General features: G+C 46.2%; 1 protein-coding gene across 1 annotated transcript in view; it reads right to left on the reverse strand.

The window, feature by feature from the left end:
• SDHA (succinate dehydrogenase complex flavoprotein subunit A) overlaps nucleotides 1–26213 on the reverse strand; it is a 294640-nt gene that overhangs the window by 15713 nt on the left and 252714 nt on the right. Inside the window, exon 14 of the mRNA XM_063922780.1 lies at nucleotides 8143–8253. Within this exon, the coding sequence (XP_063778850.1) occupies nucleotides 8143–8253 (111 nt within the window). The remainder of the gene's footprint in view (nucleotides 1–8142; nucleotides 8254–26213) is intronic.

The raw sequence follows: 26213 nt of genomic DNA on the forward strand, positions 1-26213 counted from the left end.
CAGAGCACACCAGAATCTAAATTCTTTCTTAAAGTGCCCATGTCTCCTGCGGAGCCCGTCTATTCCCCATGGTCCTTACGGAGTCCCCAGCATCAACTAGGACGTTAGAGAAATGGGGCCTGTAGAAGGGTGTTGTATACAGCCCTGAGTTCCAGAATGTTGATTGGAAGGACGACTTCCTGACTTGACCATCTTCCTTGAAATTGCACCCCCTGGGTGACCGCCCCCCAACCTCTGAGGCTTGAGTCTGTGGTTAGCAGAATCCAATTCTGAATCCCGAACCTTCGGCCCTCGATGAGGTGAGAAGTCTGTAGCCACCACAGAAGGGAGATCCTGGCTCTTGGCAACAGACAGATCCTCTGGTGCACGTGAAGATGCGATCCGGACCATTTGTCCAACAGATCCAGCTGGAAGGGCCTCGCATGAAACCTTCTGTACTGAAGGCCTCGTAAGAGGCCACCATTTTCCCCAGAAGGCGCATGCATATATGCACCGATATCCAGGTTGGCCTCAGGACATCTCGAACCATCGACTGGATTACCAATGCCTTTTCCAATGGAAGACGAACTTTCTGTGACTCTGTGTCCAGTATCATTCCCAGAAATGGGAGCCTCCAAGTTGGCTCTAAATGAGATTTCGGGAGATTTAGAATCCACCCGTGATCCAGGAGTAGTTTGGTTGTGAGACCAATGCTGCTCAACAACCTTTTCCTGGACGGAACCTTTATCAGAAGATCGGCCAGGTACGGAATTAAGTTCATTCCCTGTTTGCGAAGGAGAAACATCATCTCTGCCATCACTTTGGTGAACATCCTCAGTGCCGTCAAGAGACCAAATGGCAGGGCCTGGAACTGGTAGTGACAGTCCTGTAGTGCAAAGCGTAGATAAGCCTGGTGAGGCAGCCAGATCAGAATGTGATGGTACGCATCCTTGATATCCAGAGACAGTAGGAATTCCCCCTCCTCCAGAACCGAGGTCACCGCTCGTAAGTACGGGTTCAACGATTTTAGATTCAAAATCGGTCTCCCTGAACCGTCCGGTTTCTGTACTACAAACAAGTTGGAATAGTACCCTTTGTTTGGCAGATGAGGTGGAACTGGAACAATGACCCGAGTCTGTACCAGTTTTTGAATAGCATCATGTAAAGTTATACTTGCCTCTTGTGAAGCTGGTAAGCCTGATTTGAAGAATCTGTGAGGTGGGAGCTTCTGGAACTCCAGTCTGTAGACCTGGGAATAAGATCCATGACCCAGGTATCCTGGCATGATGCTGTCCAGATGTGACTGAAATTTCTTAGTCGGGTTCCCACCTGCCAGTTGCTCAGGCCACGGTCCACCGTCATGCAGAAGGCTTTGAGGAAGTAGAACTGGAGCTCTGTTCCTGAGAACCGGCAGTTACTGGTTTGCGTGGTTTACCTCTAGTGCCTCTGTTGGCAGTAAAAGATCCTCTGACTTTGCCCTTAAACTTGGCAGTCCGAAAGGACTGTAGGGTAGGTCCAGAGTAGGTCTTCCTGGTTAGGGGAGCTGCAGAAGGAAGATATGTGGACTTACCCGGAGTAGCTTTGGAGATCCGTTTGTCCAGTTCATCTCCAAATAAGGCCTCTCCTGTGAAGGGTATGCCTTCCACGCCTTTCCTGGAGTCCGCAGTCCACTGGCGTAGCCATAAGCCCCTGCGTGCTGACACTGCCATAGCAGTGGTGCGTGCATTAAGCAAACCTACTTCTTTTATGGCTTCCACAATAAAGTTTGCAGAATCCTGTATATGTTGCAGGGGCAACACAATCTCCCCCCTAGATAATGAATCCAACCCTTCAACAAGGTTACCCGACCATTTAGCAATGGCTTTAGTAATCCACGCACATGCTATAGTGGGTCTCTGAGCTACCCTAGCAGCTGTGTACAAGGATTTGAGTGTATTCTCAATCTTACGATCAGCTGCGTCTTTCAGGGAGGCTGCACCAGGGACGGGTAACACAATCTTCCGTGACAACCTGAATACGGATGCATCCACTATCTGTGGACTTTCCCATTTTTTCCTATCCTCAGGAGGAAAAGGAAAAGATGAGAGTAACCTTTTAGGGATTTGAAATTTCTTATAAGGATTAACCCACGGTTCTACAGACAGGGTATTCAATTCCTTTGACACAGGAAAAGTGACTGAGGACTTATTTTCTACATTAAAATAAGATTCCTCACACTCCTCTGTCACCTCATCAGGAATTTGTAGCACATCTTTCATAGGTTCTATAAGAGCCTGAATTCCCAGTGTAAGAACAGCGTCCCCCCCCCACCCCCACCCCCTTCTGAATCCACCTCCCCCTCCTCCATGTCTGACCCCTCAGCATCAAAGTTAGACTGCAGGATATGGGCCATAGTTCGTTTTTGTGGGTGGGCAAATGGCAAGGGGCTGAGATGCTTGTTTGGTGACTGAGTCTCTGTTCATAATCTCATCCACAGACTATCTTAAGTATTGCGTCTCTTTCCCACTGCGGGACAATTAGAGATATTAGAAATTTCTTTGAGGGAATCCAGCCACACTGGTTCAGCCCCGCTGAACATAGTTACATAGTACATAGTTGTGAGCTCCCTGGGGAAGGGGAACACTCTGTCGTACATGAAACACTCTTTGACTGACATATTGTCAATGCGACAGCACACACACAAAGGTTAAAAACACAATTAACCCACAAAGAGCCCTTCCAGGGAGACACATGGGTATTTGGAGCCAGCACACTGCGCCCTTATCGCTAATGCCAAGCTTAGCCGGGTCGCAGACTAAGGACACAGATTGGGGACTTAGTACACTAATAATGCCCCCCCCCCCCACCCCCCCTACTATGACCCCCTGGTACCGCTGAAGTAATCTGGAGTAAAACCGGAGGAGCTGCGCGTCCCTGTCAGTCAGCGTCTGTGTCCACTGCAGAGGGAAAATGGCGCTGGTGAGCTGCTGGATCCTCTCATAGTGAAGCCAAGCCGTTCGATGGCACGCAATCTTCCCACTCTTTTTTATACTGGCTGAGGTAATTTGTGCTTAAAATGGAGACAGAACCGTTTTAAGGCTTTGCTAACGGGACCCCAACTTAGTACTCATCACTCTTCTTTCTTCTGGCTCTGTTAGTGGTGGCAGCGTGCTGCGGGAATGTACGCTCGCCGTGGTGGGGCTTACGAATTGCTCCCTCAGGAGCTCGGGGTCTTGTCAGCGGGGAACAGGACGATTAACCCTTCAAGAGGTTAATACCAAATACGGTGTTTTGCATGACAACGCACCTAATTCTGAAACACGCCTTGCCGAAGCTAAGGCTAGGAGAAACACTGTTTTCCAAGTTAAAAACTTAACATCCACTTGTTGCAAGGCTTCAACATTTGAAGACTGCAAAAAAATAAAAAAATAAAAAAAATCTAAAACTTGATTCAAGTCCCATGCCGCTGTAGGTGGTATAAATGGAGGTTGAACTCTAAGGATACCTTGCAGGAAAGTGTGAACTGTTGGTAATAGAGCCAAACGTCTATAAAAAAAAAAAAAAATTGACAAGGCAGAGACCTGCACCATTAGTGTAGCTAAACGTAGCCCTCCAACTAACCCAGTCTTTAAAAACGGCAAAAGACGGGTTGACTTGAAAGAAGATGTCAGAAACTTCCACACCACACCATCCTATAGAAGCTCGCCAAATCCTGTGATAATGAGCTGCTGTAACTGGCTTCCTAATACGTAACATGGTTGGTTATAAACGACTGTAGAATTCACGTCATCTTAAGAGAGTGGTTTCAACAGCCACCCCGTCAAACGCAGCGGCGCTAAAATCGGGGTAAAGGAATAAACACTTATAGTAGGTCTGGACGTAGTGGAAGCGGCCACGCATAGTCTGCGAGTAGCCCGCGGAGATCTGAAAACCACGCTCTCCGAGGCCAATGAGACGCCACTAGTATGATGGTCATGAATTCTCTCTTTTTATTTGCTTTAACAACCGAGGAAGCAGCGGAAATGGTGGAAATAGATACACGAGACTGTACGGCCACGCTATGGTGAGAGCATCCACTGCCACTGCATCTCTTGTCCTGGACACGTACTGGGGTGTTTGATGATTTTGGCGAAATGCCCTTAGATCCACCTGGAACCCCACCGCTGGACCAACATCTGGAATACCTATGGCTTCAAAGCCTATTCTGCTGGATGAAAATCCTGATGGCAGAAATATTCTGCTTCACAGTTGTCCACTCCTGGAATAAACACTGCCGACAATATCACCCGGTGATGCTCGGCCCAATTTAGGATTCAAGCAACTTTTCGCATGGTATGCAACTTCGAGTCTCTCCTTGTTTGTTCATGTATGCGACTGCCGTTGCGTTGTCTGATCAGTCTGACACTGGAGTATGTGAACTGCCTGTCTCAGTGCATCGTAAATTGCCCTGAGTTCCAGGACATTTATTGACCGTAAACTTTCTCGGTCTGACCATGTAGGACCACTGCTCCCCAACCTCTGAGACTTGCGTACGTCGTCAGAATTATGCAATTCAGACTCCGGACCCTTTCCTACAGTGAGATTGTGTAAGTGGAGCCACCAGAGTAGTGATACTCTGGTCCTTAGAGACATCCGCACCCTTTGATGAATTTGTAGATGAGAGCCTAACCACTGTGGAAGAAGATCCAGTTGAAAAGAACATGAGTGAAATCTTCCGTACTGAAGTGCTTTGAAAGACGCCACCATCTTTCTTAACAGTGTAATGCACAAATGCACCGAGACTGTCCGTGGTTTCAGCACTAACTGTACCAGTTTTCTACAAATACTTTGTGCTTTTTGTTGCGGCAGGTAAAATCGTTGAATCACCGTATCCAGAATCATTCCTAGGAATTTAATTCTTTGAGATGGAACAAGGCTTGATTTGAGTTCTTGAAGCGGACAATCCAACAGTGCTGAACTAGTACATTTTATGTCAGTAAGGCATGTTGAAGGAGTATTTTTGAGACGGAGCTTTGATGAGGTTGTCTAAGTGCAGAACTATTATCACTTCCAGGAATCCGAGATGAGCAATCATCACCGACATCACCCTTGTAAATACCTGAGGCGCCGATGAGAGGCCAAACGATAATGCCTGAAATTGATAATGGTTTTATTGTACTGCATACCTTAAAGGACACCTGATGCGGTGGAAGTAAGCATCCTTGAAATGATGAATTCCTGTTGTTGTAAACCTGCAATCACCACTGCAGCACCCCTTTAGATACACTATCTGTGTGACCGAGCTGTCCGGCTTTGGTACTACAAAAATATTGGAATAATAACATTGACAGTGTTGGTGTGAATGAAATTGCTGAATCTAAGAGAGATTGAATTGCGGTTTGCAGAACCGCCTTTTTGTCTTGTGACACAGGCAGGTCTGTCTTGAAAAACCGCCTTAGTGGTAGACAATGGAACAATATTTTGCAACCTTTGAACACTAAATTGCGGATCCACCGATCTGTGGATGTCTGAAACACGCAAAGTGAAACATCTGAAGGCGTGCTCCCACCACTGAAGATCTCAGATGGGCTGGAAGCCCGTCATGCCAGTGGCTGGTCAGCGGCCTTTGTGTCCTGACCACGTTCTCTACCACGTCTACTCTGTATAGTGGTTTCTGTAGCATGGCCACGCAAGGACTGAGGTCTAAAAGATTTGAACGCCGGTCCAGCATATTTTCTTTTAGGAACTGGTGCGGCAATGGCAGGAAAACAGAATTTCCCCCAGTAGCCTGAGAAACCCATGTTTCCAATTTAGGACTAAATAACATATTGCCAGTGTAAGGCAATGCTTCTATTCCTTGTTTTGACTCTGCCTCTGCCTGCCAAGAATGTTGGCGAAGTGTCCGGCGGGCCGCAAATAGTGAAGCTTCCATAGAAGCCGTACCTAAATACTCAGCAGATTCACAGATGTGATCAGCAAGAAGTAGAAACTGGTCTAAGGGAAGATCCGGTAGGCCCACTTAAATGGCGTTGCCCATGCAACTACAGTCTTCCAAACACCAATGAAAGCAGGTCTAAGCAACATCCCCACTGCTGTATACATTGACTTTAGCATAGCTTCCAGCTTATGCTTTTGACAGGTCTTTAAGAGTACTTGCAGCTGGGACTGGAATAGGTAACTTCATGGAAAGTTTTGACACAGGGGAATCCACTGTTTAGTGGATTCTCCCATTTACTTGCCATAGACGGGTTGTTAGAAACCATCTAGGTATAGACAACCACTTATTAAGAGAATCTGAATAAAGAAAACACACATACACACACACAGGTGCTCGCTGTGTTTTAGCAAATAAAACTTCATCATTTGAAGGAAGTTCCTTAGTGTCAGTAAAACTTACCACCTGGCGTACAGCCCCGATGAGATTATCAATGGCTGGGTCATCAAAAACTTCACTATCTGACTGGGGGCCTTGTTCCTTAGAATGCAACACAGCTGAAACTGGTAAAGCATGCAGCCAACGATGACTAATGTTAGGAATTGATCTAGACCTGGACTTTTTTAACCTTACAAAGTTCCTGACATATCCTGAGCTCACTAAGGCAGATCAGAAGGTATAACCTAGAATCAGATGTAGCCGCCACCTTACGATCTTTTCGCACAGCGGACAATTTTAACTCAGTCATCACACCTGCCATCATCGCCCAAGGAGGATCAAGGTAGATGTCCGCATTTGGACTCGTATTTACAAGACACACTGTGCAAGTGGATCCATCAGGTAACACTTGCACAGACATTGCTGACAAGCTACTTATTTTGCATTAGCATTACTAATCCTGCACAGAGACAGGTATACAGTGAAAGACAAGTCCCCACGTTTAAGTAAAGTATGTATAACCCAGAAGTGCACTGCCCCTGGCACACGAAAATCTGTGAAATATGTGCTTTACAGAAATTCTACGAACACCCCTGTACCAGCCAGTGGCCAAGTGTTGTAGGCAACACCAAATTACTGGAAGAAGAACCAGGAAGTTGTGTTAAAATGGCATCCAGCCATGTGCTACCCATTGTTTTATATGTACACATACCTATGTATAATAGAAGCACAGTTTTCCTGTATGTACACATGCCTATGTACAATAGAAGCACAGTTTGCATGTATGTAAAATATAAGTACCTTGGCATATATAAATATATATTATATAATAGAAGTACTTTTGCAGATATACAAATACTCCCTTATTGAGATAAGCAGTGTTTTATAGACAATCCCCCATAAAAACTTTAGATCCCGTTGCTAGGGATCATACCTCTCTGCCACTTGTCCCCTATAAGCCGCGGCTGTAAGCCCCTCTGGCTAATAGATACAGGGAGTGGAGCTGACGGGACGTGGCAGAGGACAGTGAAGCACTATGAGCAGGGAGAGGCAAGCTGCTGCAGCCATTGGAACTGTCTGTGGCCGTCTTCCCCTTCAGCTACCGTGATGGCGCTGGCGGTTAGTGTGGGAAGCGGAGGGCGCCCAGCGGCTGGGCAAGGGAGCAGCGCAGCAGGTATACACAGGGAAGAGGCGGGCGCATAGCGGTGGTAGCGTGGCCGACCATGGCTGACCATGGCTGGGCTGGGGGCCAGGCAGCACTACACAGTGGATCTTCACATGGCGGGGCGGCAGCATGAGCTGACCGCCCTGCTTCCGCTGCAATTACAATATACAACGGAGCGGCGGTAGTGTGAGCTGCCTGCCCGCTCCTTACCTGCATGCCTCGAAGTGGAGGCTATGACGGTGCTTCTAGATGCAAGCGCTGTCCAGCTCCTGCAGCCTTAGGCTGAATCAGCAGAGCTGATATAGGTCTATGGCGGGACACCTCTATGAGTGCTGACAAGCCTCTTCTGCCAATAGCAGCACACACAGACCCGGACCCAAGCTTCTTAATATGCTGGGAATGGCTGTGGTTAAAAAAGAAAAAGTAAAAATAAAAAGAAATATCTGGAAGCTGAGTCCACGATGTGCTATCCCGTGAGGTACATAAAAAACACTGACGTCTCTGGGGAGTATGGAGGGTTACATATTTACATATTTAAATGTGCCTATCCCTGCTATCGCACCATCCACACCCCAAGAGTACTCCAGTGACCCCTAGTGGATGAAAAAGAAATATGAACTGGCCAGCTTTCCTACACTTCAGTAGGTATTTTACAAAGTGATTTTACCTTGCCATTCTTATCAACATTTGACAATGTGTGTTTCCGCCAATGCTCTTCAATAGGCTTCTTCTGCTGTCCTTGCAGTGGCTTAGAATAATCATATTCATCAATTCTGACCTACAAAAGCAGAAAAGCCAAACTTATGTAGTACAAATTTTAAATTACAAATGCCTGCAATAGGTAGTCTTTTACATTTCATCTGCTTCTTCATTTTGAAGCTGATCTTAAAACTAACAGCCTTTGAGATTAATGAAATCATTCCTAGATGTCGAAGTAACAACCTTCCCCCCTGTGATCCGGTTTCTATAGCTCTGCTCTGAATGATACATTGTGGAATAATTCAGGAGTTGCCTTACACAGCTTGCCAGTTTTTGAACTACAGTACAAGCCCTAGTACACTGTGCCATACAACAGCGTAAGGAATGCTAGATTCTGCAGTTCACCAACAGCTGGGTAGTCACAGGTAACTGTTCCTGATCAAAGACAGGACTTAACCATTTTAGCTTTTATTGAAAATATATACGGTGCTGAAATAATGGGATTTTGGTACTTACCGATAAATCCTTTTCTTTGAAGCAAAAGGGGACACTGGACTATGCCGACACTGGGTATTTACAGGTGGCTATAGGGAGTTTGGCACTTTAAATTTTAAAGAAGTGTGAAAGCTCCTTTCCCTCTATCCCCTATCAGTTAAGAATTAGCGGAGAGGCGACGAGACAAAGAGGAGTAGATAACACTAGAACGAGGAGAGAAAAACACACATGAACAATTAACACTTTCAAACCTGAACAACGACAAAGGCAGGTGGACAGCGCTGGGCAGGCGTCCAGTGTCCCCTGTGTCTTCAGAGAAAAGGATTTATCGGTAAATACCAAAATCCAATTTTCTCAGTCAGCCAGGGACACTGGAACATGCCGACACGAGGGACGTCCCAAATTTTCTCCCCTGGGCGGGAGATCGCTGAGGAACCTGCAACACAAGACAGCCAAAACTAGAAGCAGAAATCGCAAACGTTGTCAAACATGTAAAACGTAACAAATTTATGACTGCGAGACCAGGTTGCCACCCGGCAGAGTTGAGTCATGGTGGCTCCACGACGCCCCTACAGAATGTGTGGAGTGAGCAGAAATGGACACCGGCAGCCGTTGAGCCTTTTGAAGATAAACCTGATGATTAGTCATACGACGCCATCGCGCCAAAGTCTGCTTTGTAGCTGGCCACCCCCAGTGGGGTGCATCATAAAGAACAAATAAAGCATCCGACTTTCATAAGGGCACTGTTCAGGCGACATAAATCTTCAAAGCTCGAACTACATCAAGTGTGGAAGGAGTAACAGAATCATCCTGACGGGATCACAATCGGCTGATTGATATGGAAAGCCTAAACGACCTTCGAGAGAAAAGACGAATGGAAGATGAGGTAAGGTAGTTTGCAGGACAAAGCACTCAACTGGGAAATCCTCTGAGCAGAAGCCAATACCAGTGAAAAGACATTCTTCCATATTAGGTATTTGAGGTCTAACTCCTCCAGAGGCTCAAAGATACTAGACTGGAGGAAAACAAGCACGAGATTCAAGTCCCAAGGTGCCGTGGGCTGCGCAAACAGAGGCTGTAGCCTTAGAACTCCTTGCAAGAAAGTCTGAACTTCCGGAAGAAGCGCCAATCTGCGCTGGAAGAAGACTGACAATGCGGAAACTTGAACCTTCAGAGATCCCAGGAGGAGTCCGGAATCCAACCCTGCTTGACGAAAAAGTAGAAACCGGGACAGTCAAAAGGACCCAGTCGGAAAGCTGTGACGTTCGCATCAAACCACATAAGAATGCGATATGTGATGGTAATGTGCTGCTGTAACTGGTTTCCTAGCCCGCAACATTGTGGGAATAACAGCACCCGGAATCCCGTGCCAACTCAAGATGGCGGCCTCAATAGCCAACCCGTTAAACGCAGTGGCAGTAAATCTGGGTGAACCAAAGGACCTTGTTGTATCAGATCTTGACGTAGCAGCAGTGGCCACGTATCGTCCACCAGAAGGGAGCGCAGGTCGGAAAAACAAGCTCTCCAAGGCCAATCTGCTGCTACCAGAATAAACGTGGCCAATTCTTTCTTGATCTTCTTGAGAATTTGAAGAAGCAGTGGAAATGGTGGAAACAGGTAGACAAGGTTGTATGGCCAAGGAACCGCTACAGCGCCCACAGTTTCTGCCTGAGGATCCCGTGTAATGGACACGTACCGAGGAAGTTGATGATTCAGTCTGGATACCATGATGTCCATCTGTGGGCAACCCCACCATCGCACTAGGGCTTCGAAAACTTCTGGGTGTAGAGCCCATTCTTTCAGATGAAGAGCCTAGCGACTGAGGTAGTCGGCTTCCCAGTAGTCCACACCCGGAATAAACACAGCGTAAAGAATGACATTGTTGCGTTCAATCCAACATGGAATCTGTGCAAATTCTTGCACTGCTGCTTGACTGCGAGTACTGCCCTGTTTGTTTACATAGGCAACAGTAGTCGCGTTGTCTGACTGAATTCTTACTGCCCTTGAGTGAAGAAAGTGGACGCCGTCCAGTAGCACATTGTAGATTGCACTCAGCTCTAACACATTTATCAGTAACTGAAACTGCGAATCCAGTACCACTGCACCCCATCCTCGGAGACTGGCATCTATTGTAAGAACAATCCAATCAAATCCATATTCTGAATCTCCTGCCGGCTGTGAAGTTGTTCATCTGAAGCCATCTGAAGTGACACTCTGGATCGAGGAGTTAAACATATCAATTTATGAAGGGTTAATGCGAGACCCCCACCATTGATGCAATAGGTCCAGTTGATAAGGACAGGAATGAAATCGACCGAACTGTAGGGCGCTTTGGAGGCCGCAACCATCTTCCCCAACAAGCGAATGCACGAGTGTATCAAAACTGTCCTTGGCTTGAGTAGTTTTTGAACCATAAGGCAGATACTCTGTGCTTTGTCCTCCGGTAGGAAGACTTTCTGAGCATTTGTGTCCAGTATCATCCCTAGAAACTGAAGACGCTGTGACGGTAAAGGGTTTGATTTCTTGAAATTGATTATCCAAGCGTGTCTTACTAAGATGTTGTAAGCTAACAGAGCATGCTCCTGGAGATGAACTTCAGACGGTGCATTTATTAGCAGATCCTACAAGTAAGGGATGATTGCAACTTCCAATAACCTGAGATGAGCAATCATGACTGCCATGATTTTAGTAAATACTCTGGGAGCTGTAGACAGTCCGAACGGTAAGGCTCTGAATTGAAAATGGTCCGGTTTCAAAAATCTGAGAAACGCTTGTTAGGGTTCCCAAATCGGAATATGTGGATAGGCATCCTTTATATCCAGGGATACTAGATATTCCATGGATTCTGAGCTTGCGATGACCGAAGTGATCGATTCCATCTTGAATTGGTAATAAGCCAGAAACTGATTCAGGGACTTTAGATTCAGGATTGGTCTTACCGATTTGTCCGGTTTTGGAACTAGAAAAAGATTTGAATAGAAACCCTGCTTCCTTTGGTGAAGTGGAACCAACATTAACTGCCAGGAAATGTATTGCCCCCAGGAGGGCAATTGTTTTGTCTTGTGCTACGGGCAAAACGGTTATGAAAACTTGGCTAGCGATAAAACTTCAAAATCTAGTTTGTATGCCATGGATACGAGATTGTAACCTACAGATCCGTGGACAGGCGCAATCAATCGTCCTGAAAATTTTGAAAGGCAGGCCCCCACTGTGGATACTCCCAGGTGAGAGGGGAGCCAGTTATGTACAGTCTTTTCTGTAGGTTTAGGTTCTTTGCGACGGGCAACTGGTTGCAGTTTACCACGTGCTCTCTCTCGTTGTGGTGTAGCCTTTCCTCTTCCTCGAAAGGTCTGTGCTGTTCGAAAGGAGCAAAAGGAAGTCCCCGCATAGGGAAGTATTGTATATGTAATTGGAGATGGGAGAAAAAGTAGATTTTCCTCCCGTGGCCTGAGAAATCCACTTGCCTAATTTCTTACCAAAAAGGAACTCTCCGATAAATGGAAGTTTCTACAGCCCTCTTGGAGTCTGCATCCACCTGCAATTAAGCAGCCACAATGCTCTCCTAGCTGCGGTAGCAGATGCAGATATTCTGGAATTAACCTGACCAATCTCTTTAGCAGCTTCAACTAAGTAAATTGCAGATTCTTTAATGTGTTCTGCCAAAATAATCAGTTCATCAACAGGAACCCCTGCCTGTAGATCCTTGATTAACTTTGTGGCCCAGTGTTCTACTGCCTTATTGACCCAGGAGCTGACTAGTATCGGCCTAAGAGACACTCCAGCCGCCATAAAGATTGACTTTAAAGTAGTGTCTAATTTTCTGTCAGACAGGTATTTTAGAGTTGCAGCCCCCGGGACTGGTAACACAGTCTTCCTTGTCAGCCTTGAAAGTGTTACATCCACCTGAGTGGGGGATTCCCATTTTTGCATCATCGAGGTTGGAAAAGGGTAATTTGCCTGGAATCTCTTTGACGTCTGAAAACCCTTATCAAGGTTTTTTTCAAGCCTCGACGGTTGATCATCGCATTTTTGAAAGAAAGGATAGGTGGCCAACGAACGTTGCTTTTTCGAAAACAAGGTTGTGTCTGGCGAATCCGATGCTACTGTGTCAGATAGAAATAGAGAATTTGACGGCAGATAAGAACCACTTGGCCCATCTAGTCTGCCCCCCCCCCCCCTTTTTTTTATCCTTTAAGCAATCTCAACCCTTTTTGAACCTTAATTCTTTATAGAAACATAGAATTTGACGGCAGATAAGAACCACTTGGCCCATCTAGATATGATTAACATCTGTCACACTGCCAAAATAAGGGGTTCTACCCCATGTGCGGAATCCTGAGGCGATAAATCCTCTGATTCAAAGATCTCACCTAACTCACGATCGTCCTCATCTACTTCGTCTGGGGACATGAGTTCTTCCCCTGACTCAAACGATTGTAGGACCTGAGGCAAAGGCCTCTTCCTTATATGTCGTAAAGATGCTTTAGACTGTTTCATAGAAGGATCTAGAAGCTTTGTCAGATCTTATACCAACTTAGCAAGACCAGCAACCCAAGACAGTTCAGCAGCAGAAGAGGAAGGTGATCTGAACACCTGTTTGAAATCAGCAGCCTCACGAGACTTACGCATTGCAGCAAGTTCACTATGTAATTGTGACACAGTACCTGAGAGAGCTACCGCCGAAAGGGCAGAAGTGACACCGGAGGGAACACGTAGGGCAGCCGAAAGTTCCATGGAATTGCCAGTGCGTCCACGAACGCTGCTTGAGGATCCCTTGTTCTGAAGACCAGAACCTTGTGATTGTGTCGAGAAGCCATCAGGTCCACATCTGGGAGGATCCATTTGTCACTTAGGAGTTGAAATACTTCTGGATGGAGGCTCCACTCTCCGGCGTGTACATCCTGACGACTGAGGAAGTTTAGGACCCCCGCTTCACAGTTTAGGACCCCCGGAATGAACATTGCTGATACGGCCGGCAGATGGCATTCCACCCACTGAAGAATACTTGATACTTCCCTCATTGCTATGCGGCTTCGAGTGCCGCCCTGATGACTTATGTACGCCACTGTGGTGGCATTGTCCGACTGACTGTACGTGAACAGTTCTGTTCTGTATTAAATGCTGGGCCAAGTTCAGTGCATTGAACACTGCCCGCAGTTCCAGAATGTTTATCGGGAGTAGAGACTCCTCCCTGGTCCACCGACCCTGAAGGGAGTGTTGCTCCAACACCGCGCCCCAACCTCTCTGACTGGCATCCGTCGTCAGAAGGACAGAGTTTGAGATCCAGAAGGGACGACCCCTGCTCAAACAGCAACCAATCAGTGGCAGACGGACCTCCAGAGATCATAAGGAGATCATGTGAGACCTGATCCGGTGAGGCAGGCCATCCCATTTGGTAAGAATCCGTTTCTGCAGGGGGCGGGAATGGAATTGAGCGAACTCCACCATGTTGAAAGCCTACACCATGAGACCTAGCACTTGCAATGCAGAGTGTATCGACACTTGTGGACGAGATAGGAAGCCTTGAATCCTGTCCTGAAATTTCAGGACCTTCTCCTGAGACAACCACCACCGCTGGTTGTGAATGTCCAACAACGCCCCCAGGCGCACCATGTTCTGAGCAGGGACAAGGGAAGATTACTTCCAGTTGATGAGCCACCCGTGGGCTTGCAGAAACTAGAGCGTCAAATATAGAATGACGAAGGCGAATTTCTGGGGAATTTGCCAGGATCAACAAGTCGTCCAGATACGGGAGGATCCTGACCCCTTGACGGCGGCGCACAGCCGTCATTACCGCCGTGACCTTCGTGAAGACTCGCAGAGCAGTGGTCAAACCAAAAGGTAAAGCCCAAAATTGATAATGGAGGTTGCCCACAGCAAACCTCAGGTACTGCTGATGCGACATTGCAATAGGAATATGCAGGTAAGCATCCTGTATGTCCAGGGAGACCATATAGACCCCTGGCTCCAAGGCCAGAACAATAGAGCGAACAGTTTCCATACGAACTTGGAGACTCTCACAGATTTCAAGGACTTGAGGTTGAGAATGGGCAGAGGACCAATTCGGTTTCGGGACTAGGAACAGCGGTGAATAGTACTCCTTGCCTCTCTGAGCCAAAGGCACCTGTACTACCCCCTCCTGTGTCCAAGAGGGACTGTACCACCGAATGAAGAGTTTTTGCCTTTATCTCATCCAAAGGGACGTCTGTCAGGCAAAATTGATGAGGGGGACGATTCTTGAAGAATATGGCGTAATCTTGAGTGACGACTTCCCGTACCCAGGCGTCGGAAGTGGTCTTCAACCATTCTTGGGTAAACCCTAGGAGTCGGCCTCCCACCCTGGGATCCCCCAGAGGGAGGCCCGCCCCGTCATGCAGCAGGCTTGTCAGTTTTGGAAGCTGGCTGACAGGCAGCCCAGGCACGTTTAAGTTTAGGCTTAATGGTTTTGGAAGTGCGAGCCTGTTTCGAGTACGCCTGACCTTTTGCTTTCCCTGAAGGACGAAAGGAAGTACTTTTAACCTTCGGCACAGAAGGAGCAGTACTAGGTAGACACGCTGTTTTAACAGACGCTAAGTCAGCCACTATTTTATTGAGGTCCTCTCCAAAAAGAATGTCTCCCTTAAAAGGGAGCACGTCCAGGGTTTTCTTAGAATCTAGATCCACAGACCAGGACCGTAACCATAGAATCCGGCGAGCCAAAATGGACCTAGTAGAAGCCTTGGCCGCCAGAATACCGGCGTCAGAAGCCGCCTCCTTAAAGTAATGAGAGGCTGTGACAATATACGAGAGACATTGTCTAGCTTTATCAGAAAAGTTGGAAGGCAGCTCCGCTTCCACCGCCTGAGCCCAAGCTTCAAAAGCTTCTGCAGCCAAAGTAGCTGCAATAGTGGGCCGATGCACAGCTCCTGCTAGGGTGTAAATCGCCTTTAAGCAACCCTCCACATGCTTATCCGTCGGCTCTTTCAGAGAAGTGACGGTAGTTACAGATAGAGCTGAGGAAACCACCAGCCGCGCCACTTGCGAATCCACCGGTGGTGGTGGTTTCCCAATTCTTACTTAGCTCCGCAGCGAGGGGATAGCGAGCCAGCATTTTCTTGTGAGGTGTGAATTTCTTTCCCAGATTTTCCCAGGATTCCTGATGTATGGTGTCAAAGTCAGAAAAATATCTCTATGCACGTTGCCATATTTGCACCGCACACTGGTCCGCGCTGCGCATGCGTACGCTCTCCCGTGAAGGCGCATACCCGCAATAGCGTGCACTCGCAGGCGCGGTATGCGTATTTACGGTAGAGTTTATGTAGTCGTAGCGTGCGACTCATTCGTTACATATTTTCATAATTAATGTAGTTTGTAGATCATGATCCCTTTGATAGATTCTGAAAGTTTGGTTAATATAGAATGTCCCTGAGCTGAGGAATCCCTCTTTGTATTGTACGAAGGGTCTGACAGGAATCATACAGCAGTGTTTGGTACCCATCGGAAGAGTATTTAATTAGCAATATTCCGGTGTTGGTTTGGAGCGTATTAATCGCTCGTGCGAATAGTTATGGACATAAGAAGCTTATGTCCATTTCTATTATTTACGCATACTCAGGTATGCGGCGGGAAACCTAGTTTCCCACCCACCTGAGCTGTTTGAAATCGGCACAGCCCACCTGTATGAATCACCCTATGACCTTTTGTTATGATACAGGGCCGAATTCCGACGTCCAATGGACAATGGGATTGTAGGGACTATGAGATTGCATTGTGTGTGGGGCATAAATAGGCAGGCCGACCACATCCAGCTCTCACTCTTCAACGGTTCTCATTGCTGAAAATCGGGTGCTGGATGTCCAGGCGCATGCGATCGTTTCCCTTTGTGCGTAAGTTTCTCTCCGTAATCATTGTCTTACTGTGAGCCAATTTCTCTCATCTCTCTCCACTTCTCTCTCTCTCTCCCTCTTTCTCGTTTCTCTCACATCACCCCTAGACTAGTATTGAATTGTATTAGATAGTATTGTATTTAGGTTAGGAAGTCTCTGTTATATTGTAGTGTATCATTTGTACTGTTATCCCCTTTTACAAGTATATTAGATATAATACAGTTAATAGGCTTTGGACCCTAAACCAGTATCTGTGTATTTTCTATAGTGTTAAGTGTTCACTTGAGCGTCGGTGACGCTCAAGCAGCTTTGTAGTTAGTCAGGTTACACAAGGTTGCACTTACACCCTGTATTCACATTAAGTTATTCTGTGTATTTCATTGGTATAAGGTTTAAACATTAAGGTATAGCGTTGTGAGCGTCTGCGCCGCTGGTGACCTCCTCGTGGTCTCGAGCGTATGCTACGCCATAGCGAATCATTACTCTAGTCATAACCAATAACGTGTCCTGTGATCACTGGGCCGTGAGCGAACGTGACGCTTGAGCGTCTCGCCTACGGCGGAGCGATCGTTACGCAAATAGCGTACCCTTACGGTACTTCTCAAGCAAACAGCGTACAGTGTTCTTAGACTTCACAAAGGGTTGTTTATACGACAAAGGAATTTAGCATTGTCAATTGGGGGCTCGTCCTATCCTTCTCATATCTGCACTAGGTAGATCAGCAGACATTATCCCCCCAGCAAAGGGTGGGAGGTTGTCTCGCAGTGCTGACGGGATAAGCGTCTGCTTCGCTTAGATAAAGAGTGCTGAAGGAATCCGGGAACCGGAAGTAAGAACAAAACGCTTGTGTCTTTTAAAAAAACTGTTTATTTCTCTTCTGTCTTGCGTATACACGCACGCATACATATATATCTGCATTTCTTTTTCAATTTCGTATATCACTATTCCTGTTTGCCAATTTTTATAGTTGATAGAAAGTGCTAAAAGAGATTTGCTGTTATTTCATAGTAGAGGTAATAGTTAAAATATAGACCAACACACGGCTTGTCTGGGAGATAAGGCAGTCAGTGTGGTGTGCGGTAGATGATCAGGGATCATCTACATTGATAAAAATAGAAATTGTGTTACGGTGGATCTTTGTTTTGCGTACACGTGTCCCTAACAAAAGACTTGCGTACGCAATCCAAAGGCAGACGCACGCAGCGTACATTACGCAACGTAGCGTCCGGTTACGCCCACGTAGCTCAAAGTCACGAAAAAGGTGAATTAGCGCAAAGCGATAATTAGCGCAAAGGCGATAAGTAACGCACAGCGGTAGATAACGCGACGCGGTAAATAACGCAAATCTATTTTTGGAAAAATCTGAAATTTAGTTTAACAGATCCTGCTCCTAATTGGTAACACAGTTGGACTGAAGAAAAATTTCTGCGCAGAAATAGATATAGAAACAAAAGTGTACATGTGTTGAGTGAGTGTGTTTTTATCACATAAGTTTATATAACTTAGAGGTTGAACCAAAAGGAAAGTCGGGTACTCGTCAAGGGACATACGTGTAAGTGACATATACGGTGGCTAGGGAGGCATCCCTGGTTAAATAATATTTGAGCATTAGAGTATAGCGGACCATAAGGTAACAAGACCAGGAGGTCATAAGGTAACAAGACCAGGAGGTCACAAGGTACTAAAAGGTCCGCTATAAAGGTACAAGAGGCACAACGCCTGGGGTGTTGGTGCAGAACCCATATAGGCCATAAGCTCATGCTGAAGGAATCGCGGCCGGAAACATCGATTCCATTAAATCTCTCAGTACATAACAGGTAGTGCTTATGTACTGAACGATTGGACCGCACGTAATTGTGTGCAGTAGTTAGTAATCTGACCTAATACCATTAGAGTAAAGTGGTCACAAACGCTATTTGTACATTCTGACGTGATTTGTGTAATTTTTTATTTTTAAAGGGAAGTTCGCTGGTCACTCAGGAACTATCTAACAACCCCACCTTTACTGGAAAGAGTAAGTGTCCTGCGGGTAACCCTCATATGTTCCAGTAAACCGAAGGTTCTTTTGGTAGGGCCCTGTATCGAGTACGCCAGCACCACGTCGGTGTGATCAGGTCGTATTGGTCGAGGTGGGCGAGTGAGTGGGGTACTCGGTAAACCGCCACCGCCGGCCTATTTTTGAATAATTTGGTTTGCTGTAAGGGTTCGCTGAAGACCGTGATTTAAAGATCAACAGGAGTAGTAAGCAACACCTGCAGACTATGGGGGCCAGTTGTTCAGGTAGGGGGCGATCAACCTCAGTTCGGGTTGATTCAGAGAACCGACCAGTCGGGTCGGCAAGATACATCATGTGTGAAAAATACGGTAGTCACACAGAGGTTTTATGTGATGAATGGGAGAGAATGACTGTACAAGACAGGGATAAATTCCCAAGAATAGGTAGCTTCAGTCCAGAAGTGTTACAAAATTTAAGGAGGAGGATATGTCTCATAAAATCAACAAAGAGACGAATTCAGCATCATGATTATTTACAGTTATGGCACCAGGAAGGTGAGATACAGAGAGGTTTGGCTCTGGCGGCGGGATCTGGGGCAGTAAGGAAACTGATAGCCACAGCTCCTCCTCCACCATATATAGCAGGAGAGAAGTTGATTGCGGAGAGAAACGCACTGGGTTGTAAAACACAAACACTTAGTAACCCTGTAAATGTAAATAATGGTAACCAAGTAACTCATGCAATTATTAACCCGTGCAAGTTGTACCCTGTTTTGAACTTTCCTCAGGAATGTGATCAAGAAGACGAGTCAGCATCAATTTCAGCTCTCTCTCTTGCGGCCACCATAGCAGAGACCACAGTAGGCACAGCAACACCCACGAGATTAGCGAAAGCCCCTAGCGGAGGGATAGGTGAGGTCGTGTCAACGGGTAAGTACGGCACCATGCACTACACTGAAACAATTGTACCACAACAAGCAGTAGAATCTACACAGGAAGAGGCGGTTAGAATTGCTCCTGTAAGGGTAATAGCAGTTCCCAATGGAAAAACAGATGTGTCTGGAGCCACTCCCATAAGGAACATTGCCATGTACACTCCATTTTCCAGAATGGAATTAAGAACTATAGTGTCCGAATTTCCTGACCCCAGGAAGGACTTAGTTGCTAGCCAAAAATACATCAGGGATCTAGGTAACACTGTAGAACCCAACAACAAGGATTGGCAGATACTGCTAAGAGCTTGTTTACCTTCCAATGTTGACGCAACTCAATTCTTAGCTGACTGTGCATTGGATAAAGATGTACCGCTTACAGACGTGTACAACAAGGATAATGTAAAAAGGATAAATTTACAGCTAAAGGAGTATTTCCCAGCCGTTGTTAAATGGAACAAGATATTCTCCATTAAGCAAAAGGAGTCCGAAACGGCAACAGAATATTTTCACCGGGCACTATTAGAAATGGCAAAGTACACTGGTATAGAAGACATTAAGACCAACCCAAACCATCGAGAAGTAGCAGTATCTGTACTGATGGATGGTTTAAAAGAAACATTAAAAGCTAGGGTACAGACCACGCAGCCATGTTGGCGAGGTCTGTCGGTGTCCACATTGAGAGAGGCTGCTATTGATCACGACAGAAACATCACTAGGCACAGGGAGTCGCAAAGTGATAAGTTGATGTCAGTAAGTATACAGGCGCTGACCACAAGGCAGCCTGCGTATGTACCACCGAATCCTGTGGGTAAGGCAAGTGTAATAACATGTTTTTCTTGTAACAGACCGGGACACTATGCACGAGAATGTAGAACAAAGAGTGTACAAAGATCTTTTCAACCCCCTAGACAACGACACGACACACGACATTGGGAGCAGGGTCCACAGAGGCGGAGTTTTGAGCCACATACAGGGGAAACAAAAAGATATCCCCCGAACAGAGATTGGCATGCCTCTGGTAGTTCCCAGCTAACTCCCTCACAAGTTGTTGCTGCCAGCGGGATTCAGGGAGGTCAACATACCCACTAGGGGTGTGGCCATACCTGTAATCTGCAGCCAGTTAAGTTGATTGCCAGTCTTGGAAGTGAACCAGAGATTGCAATCAATGTAGCTGGAAAAACTTTAAACTTTCTTGTAGACACAGGGGCGGCCAAGTCAGTGATAAATTCGACAGTGGGCATGAGAACCACTGGTAAGACAGTTCCAGCCATGGGAGTAACAGGAGTAGTCCAGCACTACCCTGTTAGCAAACCAGCCGAGATTACAATAGGGCCTTTGCATACCAAGCATTCCTTTTTGCTGGCTGCATCGGCACCAACTAATCTCCTGGGTAGAGACTTACTATGTAAAATGGGTTGCGTCATTTATTGTACTCCTGAAGGTGTGTTCTTGGACATCCCTGAGAATCACGCTCAGGAAGTACGAGACATGTTAGACTCCCCATCAAAATTAATGTCACATTCCATTATGACAAATAGGAACCCATCCCAAGTAGAAGAGATGACATCTCAGATACCAGAGTCACTTTGGACAAAAGATGGACAGGACACTGGATTAATGGCAAACGTAGCTCCAGTAGTTGTACAAGTAAAAGGTGGTAGGATAGCTCCAAAAATCCCACAGTATCCTCTGAAGCCAGAGGTGGAGTTAGGAGTTTTCCCAGTAATAGAGCGCTTGCTACAACAGGGCATTCTAGTAAGAACGTCCAGCACAGCAAATAGTCCCATCTTCCCTGTTAAAAAGAGTGGGGGGAGGGGTTACAGGCTAGTGCAGGATCTAAGGGGGATTAACAAAATAGTTGAGAGTCAGTTCCCCGTAGTGCCTAATCCAGCTGTCATCCTAATGCAAATTCCTCCCACTGCCAAATTTTTCACTGTTATTGACCTCTGCTCCGCATTCTTTTCGGTACCTCTGCACCCTGACAGCCAATATTTGTTTGCATTCACATACAGAGGAGTCCAATACACGTGGACTCGGTTACCCCAAGGTTTCATAGATAGTCCAAGTATATTTTCTCAGGCTTTGCATGATTGTTTACAGTCTTTCCAACCGGAGAGTGGATCAGTGTTGATACAGTACGTGGATGATCTACTACTGTGTTCTGATTCATTGGAGGCATCCCTGAAGGATACGAAACAGCTCCTGTTTCATCTTTCAGACACAGGTCACAAGGTTTCCAAAGACAAGTTACAATTATGCCAAACTAAGGTAAAATATTTGGGACACTGTCTAACACAAGGACTGAGACACCTGACCGCTGATAGAATCCAAGCCATTAGAGACATGACACTGCCACAAACCCAACAACAGATCAGGACGTTTTTAGGAATGTGTGGGTATTGCCGTAATTGGATCCCAGGGTTTTCCATATTGGCGCTACCTCTGCAGGAAATGGTCTCGTCAAACAAACCTGATCGGATTTCGCATACAGACGAATCCGAAACAGCATTTGAGAGACTCAAACAGTGCCTAACGCAGGCGCCAGCACTAGGTATGCCAGACTATGGGAAACCCTTTGAACTATACGGAACAGAAAGTGCTGGGTGCGCAGCAGGTGTACTAACCCAAAAACACGGTGACGCCAGCAGGCCAGTCGCATACTACAGCGCTCAGCTAGACACAGTAGCGCGATCCCTCCCCACATGCTTGCGTAGCGTTGCGGCGATAGCATTGCTAGTGACAAAAAGCGAAGATGTCGTGCTAGGCCACAACCTCACAATCCATACACCGCATGCGGTATCTGCCTTATTGAATTCTGCCCAAACCAGACACGTCTCATCAGCAAGGTTTACAAGATGGGAATTGGCATTAATGGCCCCAGTAAACATCACCATAAGGAGATGCAGTGCATTAAACCCTGCAACATTTCTCCCAGGTGTGCCTGGTCAGACACAAAGGGTGGAAGGTGAGAGTGATGGGGAAGGAGGATTTAATGCAAAGGAAGATACCCATGATTGTATGGAATATTTGACCCAAAATTTTACCGCAAGGCCTGACATCAGTGACAATCCACTGGAAGATGCAGAACTCACGTTCTACACTGACGGTAGTTGTCATAGACAGTCAGACTCGGGAGACTTGTGTACTGGATACGCAGTCGTAGATGACCAAGACACCATAGAAGCGGAACCGCTAGGCCCACCTCACTCAGCCCAGGTTGCTGAACTGGTCGCCCTAACCAGAGCATGTGAATTGGCTAAGGGTAAGTCAGCCAATATCTACACCGATTCTAGATACGCCTTCGGGGTAGTACATGATTTCGGAGCCCTATGGCGCCTCAGAAATTTCATGACGGCAGCTGGTACACCGATAGCGCATGCAGCTTATATAAAAAGGCTTCTAACAGCGATACAGGAACCCGACAGAGTGGCTGTTATCAAATGTAAAGCACATACATATAGCCAAGACCCAGTATCCCTTGGTAACAGCCGAGCAGACGAGGCCGCAAAGCTTGCAGCTGCTACCCCCATACAGACAGACACCACACAACTGATGGTATTCAATACCATCAACACACAAAAGTTGTGTGAGATGCAGAATTTGTGTTCCATACAGGAAAGAGCAGTCTGGAAGGCAAAGGGATATGGCCAGGAGTCCTCAGGGCTCTGGACGGATGGACATGGTAAACCAGTGGCCCCCAGGGCATATCTTCCATGTCTGGCTGAAGCAGCTCACGGGCTGACTCATCTAGGCAAGGAGGGGATGTGCAAATTGGTAAGAGCATACTGGTGCGCCCCAGGATTCTCCTCTCATGCGAGTAAAAGAGCAATGTCATGCCTTACCTGTCTGAGAAAGAATATTGGAAAGGCAATACCTACAGAACCATCCCATATCCCACCTGCCGGCGGCCCTTTCCAGGTAATACAAATTGACTTCATTCAATTACCCCCATGTCGAAATTTGAAATATGTACTTGTATGTATAGATGTTTTCTCGAATTGGGTCGAAGCTTTTCCAGCAGCTACAAATACCGCTATGTTTACAGCTAAGAAAATTGTGCAGGAGTTTGTATGTAGATATGGTATCCCTAGAATCATTGAAAGTGATAGGGGTACCCATTTTACAGGTGATGTCTTTCAAGGAATGTGTAAGTTGATGGGAATTGATAGCAAGCTGCACACTCCGTACCGTCCACAGGCGAGTGCGAAGGTCGAAAGAGTGAACAGCACTATTAAAAATAAATTGAGTAAAATAATGGCAGAGACAGGATTGACGTGGCCAGAAGCTTTACCCATTGTTTTGTATAGCATCAGAACCACTCCCAGGTCCCCTCTTAATCTGTCTCCTTTTGAAATCTTGTTTGGTCGACAACCGCATGTCATGATTAACCCTCAGGATGATTTGAAATGTAACAATGAAGTAACTGTAAAATACTTAATTAACATGAGTAAGCAGTTGAGGAGTCAAAATGATAATCTGAAGTTGGTGATTCCTGATTTACCAGATAATAATTGTCATGACATTGAACCTGGGGATTATGTAATGATACGAAATTTTCTACGCTCAGGTTGTCTTATTGATAGATGGGAAGGACCATACCAGGTCTTATTGACTAGCACCACAGCATTGAAGGTTGCTGAGAGAGAGACTTGGGTCCATTCATCCCACTGCAAAAAGGTTGCTGATCCAGAGAAGTCCCGTGATAAGGAACAGACGGTAGAGGTTGTATCACTGGAGTGTCTGTTCCAGGAGGACTGAGGCGGCACCTGAGCCTTGAAGACCGAAAGCAGTTGTCGACTCCCTTCTCCCTTTTCTTGTTTTTCTCCACTTCCCATCCCCTCTCCCTTAAAATTTCTTTTTCCCCCTTCTCATTCTTCTCGGTTTCCTCCTCAAAGATGGACTTGCCCCAAGAGACTGTGATCCGGATTTTGATGTAAACCATGATGTTGACCAGAGCAGTCTGTTCCGGCGAGAGTACCATAGAGGTCGAGAGAGGATCTGGAATGGGTTCCGATTATGATGATGGAGGCGTAGTTTTCCAAGATCAACCAAACCAACAAGCAAAGGCGAGTATCAGAAAACGATCCGATAGAAGAAATTGTGATGGATTGTTAGCTGAAGAAAATTGTATCTGTAGGCTCTGTGATAATTTGGTTGAAGATGGATGCATAAAGAAATGCCAATCCAGTTTTAATATCCATATGGACCGGCATCCATTGAGTGACTATCACTCCTTAGTGGGTAACGTATTAAACCAAACAGATTGTTGGGTATGCTCTCAAGTACCTCAGGGTCACAGCAAATCAGGGCTAGTACCATTTCCTTTAACGTTAGGGGAGGTACTTGAGCTAAGTGGTGGGAGACCGGTGGACCGGAGGTTTAACATCTCCAGCCCTCCTAGTTTGAAGCTCCACCAATACCATGTGGATAGGTCCCTCTTATGTTTTAATATCTCCAATCCCCGTAAGCCGGGAAATTGGGAAGTGTCATGGAGCAACCTTACCATGACCTTTTCACACAGAGCAGATAGAATGCCTACAGATACAGAGCTGGTACGCCACATAGCCAGTAGAGGAAAATCTTTCCGGTATCGATATACCTTAGGAAATAGGATTACTAGAGTTGGAGAAGTATCACCAGGATACTGTGCACATATCGTACAAACTGATACGTGCCTTAAGCAGATGGAAGAATTAGGGTCAGGAGATTTCACCTGGAAGGTTTGTAACATGATCATGTCCTTCTCCGTCCCTTATGTTCTCCCCGATGATGCATATTTCATATGCGGGAGAAAGGCGTACAAGTGGCTTGCCCCAAACTCTGAAGGATTGTGTTATATTGGAAAAGTATTGCCTGAAGTGATGACTGTTACACATGACAAAATGAAGGACATACACCGTGGTGCCCAAGCTCCTTATACTCACACTCATTACGAGCACCGAGTTAAAAGACAACTGTCAGAAAGGTTAGAGCATCCGGCCTCTGATCTTATCCATGAATCCACCGGGATTCAGGTTCTGGTAGCGTTAGATTTCACTCGTACCGCTCGAGGAGTGATGAATTATAGATACATTTCCGCACTCGCCAATTTGTTAGATAATATCACTGAAATGTATGATGACACGTTTAGATACACTGGAAGAGAACTTCAAGCTTACAAAACAGAACTAGTTCAGCATAGGATGGTTCTTAATTATCTTACAGCAGTAACAGGCGGATATTGTGTTACATTGGCAACACAGTATGGCATAAAGTGTTGCACGTATATCACAAATAGCACCGAGGATCCGGTAGAGGTCATAGACCAAAAGATGGACGACATTTTGCAATTGAAGTGGGAATTTCGTCGAAAACACAATCTCACCCTTGCTGCTGTAGGTAATGAGCTGACTAGTTGGGTGTCATGGTTGAACCCGCGAAATTGGTTCTCCGGTTTAGGAGACTGGGCTCAAGGAGTCATAATGGATGTTGGAAAGTTCCTACTATGTATCTTGGGTGTCGTTATATCGATTGGATTGATATTTAGATGCGGGCAGGCTTTAATGAGGTGCAAACAAAGTACAAAAGTGATGAGCTTGAGGAGTGAGGAAACCGTAATTAACCTGGATTTGATTTATGACCCAATGATAGAAACCAGAATGTGATGAAAATGCGATTATACGGTCCGTTTCTTTCACCTGTTTTTCTGTTTTTCTCCAAGATACAAAGACCCCCTTGGACGAGGAAGCTGACGAGATGTATACAGACAA

This window comes from Pseudophryne corroboree, chromosome 5 (assembly GCF_028390025.1).
Source record: "Pseudophryne corroboree isolate aPseCor3 chromosome 5, aPseCor3.hap2, whole genome shotgun sequence".
NCBI lineage: Eukaryota > Metazoa > Chordata > Amphibia > Anura > Myobatrachidae > Pseudophryne > Pseudophryne corroboree.